At 52.4% G+C, this 3,306-nt stretch overlaps 5 protein-coding genes across 5 annotated transcripts; 3 read left to right on the plus strand and 2 right to left on the minus strand.

Moving 5' to 3' along the window:
• Nucleotides 1-54: 54 nt before the first annotated feature.
• Nucleotides 55-339, minus strand: T310_8684 (uncharacterized protein; the record flags this gene model as incomplete). Its single annotated transcript, XM_013468584.1, has 1 exon — nucleotides 55-339. A coding segment is annotated over one exon (285 nt), but the record flags the coding sequence as incomplete, so codon positions are not given.
• T310_8685 (uncharacterized protein) lies at nucleotides 123-422 on the minus strand (the record flags this gene model as incomplete). The annotated part of the gene is made up of 1 exon (XM_013468585.1): nucleotides 123-422. One exon carries the CDS (start codon nucleotides 420-422, stop codon nucleotides 123-125), a length of 300 nt encoding a protein of 99 aa, XP_013324039.1.
• A 909-nt stretch (nucleotides 423-1,331) lies between these two features.
• Nucleotides 1,332-1,634, plus strand: T310_8686 (Allantoate permease; the record flags this gene model as incomplete). Its single annotated transcript, XM_013468586.1, has 1 exon — nucleotides 1,332-1,634. A coding segment is annotated over one exon (303 nt), but the record flags the coding sequence as incomplete, so codon positions are not given.
• Nucleotides 1,635-2,792, plus strand: T310_8689 (Pantothenate transporter; the record flags this gene model as incomplete). The annotated part of the gene is made up of 1 exon (XM_013468587.1): nucleotides 1,635-2,792. A coding segment is annotated over one exon (1,158 nt), but the record flags the coding sequence as incomplete, so codon positions are not given.
• T310_8690 (Allantoate permease) lies at nucleotides 1,732-2,976 on the plus strand (the record flags this gene model as incomplete). The annotated part of the gene is made up of 1 exon (XM_013468588.1): nucleotides 1,732-2,976. One exon carries the CDS (start codon nucleotides 1,732-1,734, stop codon nucleotides 2,974-2,976), a length of 1,245 nt encoding a protein of 414 aa, XP_013324042.1.
• Between the last annotated feature and the right edge of the window lie 330 nt (nucleotides 2,977-3,306).

The following is a 3,306-nucleotide window of genomic DNA, read 5'->3' on the forward strand; positions in this document are numbered from 1 at the left end:
ATTATATATGTGTTGTTGTGTGTGTGTGTGTGTGTGTGTGTGTGTGTGTGTGGCTTACTCCTCCTTCTGCTGGTTCGTGGAAATGTCGATCGGAACCGTCTTGTACGGCAGGCCTAGCTCCTCTAGAAGAATGGAGACCTTGACGCCATTGGGCGTGGCCATGCTGTAGAGAGTGATATCTGGTGAGGCAGACGCAGACGCCATGGTCGATACGAACGGTCTGATTGAGTGAGTCTGGGGGATGATTGTGCTAGTAAGCTGCGCGAGTCGGGATGCCGCTGAGGAGGTACTATTGCTGAGATTATTACTAGGACGGAAGATGCGGGGGAACATGGGTATTTATATATATATAGGCAGAGAAGATGACACCCCCGGCGTGTGGTCTGGTCTGGTCTGCCGATGTTGAGGTCCAGCAAATGCAATTAATAATTACATTGCGGGGTTATGATATAACTAGTTAGTTAAAGCTGGTTGCTGACAAAACAAAACCAAGCCTGTTGTTTGTGTCTGTCATCTCCGTCGGAGATAACACATCCGATCGTCATCCTCCTAACTCAATCGGATACATGGATTCCTCCGTCTCAAAACAAAATACGATGAGACGACAAATCTGATATCCAGCCTGAAAACTGCATCGTTGTTTACGAGACTGTTTACGGAGGAATTCTACAATACAAGTCAGGAGACATCCGTGACGTCATCAAAACATGTATCATGTCGATAAATGCGATAATATGGCGGGGATGAATGAAGGTGAGTATTAATATTCCAGGAGATATCTATCTATCAGAATCCATTGTGATACTGTCACCTGCAGTGTTACATAAGTTATTTCTGTACTACGTCCAGAAGAAGTAAGAAAATTTCATGTGCTCAACTTCAAATGGCATATTACCTAAAAATCATAAAGTAAATCGGTTTATGGAAGAATTTAATGTAGTCAATTCATGTTAAGAAAATCGACCTTTCTTTTTTTTTTAATATGCTTCGCATATGGTTTTGCAGGAAATACTCCGTATGGGGTGTGTGGGGGTTAATGAAGTGGGAATGACCGTACCTGAAAGCAGACAGATCATGTAGATATTCCTGTTCTCTAGTCTCTCTAGTCTTATTTTTTTTTATCTTACAGGAATGTCTATACTATTTGTCTCTATGCTGTTAAGTTTCCTGTAAGTGCATCGCCTAGTGCATTGCTTTAGCTCGTCTCTTGGCGGCCATCTATCTTATCTCGTATCTCGACTAGAGACGCAGCTTTCTCCGCGCTAATAATTATGATCATTATCGGTTGCAAGCCCGCTATCTCATCCGATAAGCCATGCAGCTAGCAGTAGCAGCGGTCTTCGCCCGCACAATGGCGGCGATGGATAGTATATATCTGCTATATCAACCCGCCGAGTGGATTCGCAACCACTTTCCTTCAGCTAGCGACTGCAGCCATGTCTCCCCCGGATAACGACGTGGCCCGCCGCGTTCTGCGCAAGATCGACCGGCAGCTGATTCCCCTGCTGTTTGTGACGTACGCGTTCAACTTCATGGACAAGACGATCCTGTCCAGTGCGTCTGTCTTTGGGTTGCTGGAAGATAATGTCAGTTGTCAGTTTGCTGGAGTGAGTATACACATTTCTTTCTGCTAACAATGCCTCCAGCACCTCCACGGCCAGCAGTACAGCTGGGTGTCCAGCATCTTCTACTTCGGCTACTTCTTCTGGGAGTATCCGACCTCCGTGCTGATTGCCCGTCTGCCGCCCGCCAAATACCTCACTGCCAACACCTTCGTCTGGGGCGCCGTCGTCGCCCTCACCGCCGCCTGCTCCAGCTACGGCGGCCTGCTGGCCGTGCGCTTCCTCCTCGGCGTCGCTGAGGCCACCATCACGCCCGCCTTCATGTTCCTCACCTCGACCTGGTACACGCGCGACGAGATCCCCGTCCGCACGGGCATCTGGTTCTCAGGCAACTCCGTCGGCGGGCTGCTCGCCAGCCTGCTGGCCTACGGAATCGGCCATATCGACTCGCCCCTCAGGCCCTGGATGTGGATGTACATCATCCTCGGCAGCGCCACTTTCCTCTGGGGGGTTTGTCCTGTGGGCGCTGCTGCCGGACAGCATCGCGCGCGCGCGCTTCCTGACGCCGGAAGAGCGCCAGTTCGCGGCAGACCGGGTCGTCATCGCCGGCACTGGCCGCACAGAGAACACGGCGTGGCGGTGGGACCAGACGAGAGAATGCCTGCTGGACCCCAAGACGTGGCATCTCTTCGCCATCGCCATCCTGACGCAGATCCCCAACGGCGGGACGCAGAACTTCAGCAACCTGGTGATCAAGTCCTTTGGTTTCACGTCGCTGCAGTCGACGCTCATCAACATCCCCTCGAGCGTGATCAGCACGGCCACCATCGCCGCAACGGGTTGGATGGCCGGCCGCTTCCGCCAGCTGAACTGCATCCTGATCGTGGGCGTGGTGCTATGCGCCGTGGCAGGGAGCTCGCTGATCTATGCGCGCGCCCACGTCTCCAAGGGCGTGCAGCTGCTGGGGTATTTCCTGCTGTCGCCGGGACCCAGCGCGATCCCGCTGGCCATGTCGCTGGTGCAGGCGAACTACCGGGGCGTAACCAAGAAGATGACCATGACGGCGCTGATGTTCATTGCGTACTGCGCGGGCAACATTGCGGGACCGCAGTTCTTCATCGCGGCCGAGGCGCCGCACTACAACACCGCCTTCCGCGCGATTCTGGTCTGCTATGTGCTGACTGCTGCGCTTGCGCTGTCGCTGCGAGTCTATCTCCAGGCGGTGAATAAGAAGCGGGATCGTGAAGAAGGCGTGCAGGGCAGCGCTGGGGTGTCGGGTGCGGTGGCCGGAGGCAAGGTAGCGGACTTGAAGGACAGCGACATCAGCGAGGCCGTGAGGACGGTGCGACTGCTACCGGAGGATTATGACGATGTGACGGATTGGAAGACGGTAGGGTTTCGCTATCGGTTGTGAGACGTAATAGGATGAGGACACACACCTTATCTTTCTGCTCTTTCTTTCTCTCAATAGTACTGACATGTTCTGCACATACGAATAGCAATGTCATTGCAAGACCTGCTAATCAAATCAAACATAACCAATTCTTTTCTTCAACAATCGACAGGATATTATCCAGGTGCTGTCAGCTTTTGTACAGTACGCCTGAACACAATATATAGCTCTCATCTCAGCACAGTCAGTCCGCTGCTAGCAAGCCTCACTCAACTCCCTCATGGGGAATAATAGAGAGAGCAGAAAGAAGTAATCTGCAGCAAGTCAGTCAGTCAGTCAGTCAGTCATCAA

This window comes from Rasamsonia emersonii (genome assembly GCF_000968595.1).
Source record: "Rasamsonia emersonii CBS 393.64 chromosome Unknown ctg1118621760895, whole genome shotgun sequence".
Taxonomy (NCBI): domain Eukaryota; kingdom Fungi; phylum Ascomycota; class Eurotiomycetes; order Eurotiales; family Trichocomaceae; genus Rasamsonia; species Rasamsonia emersonii.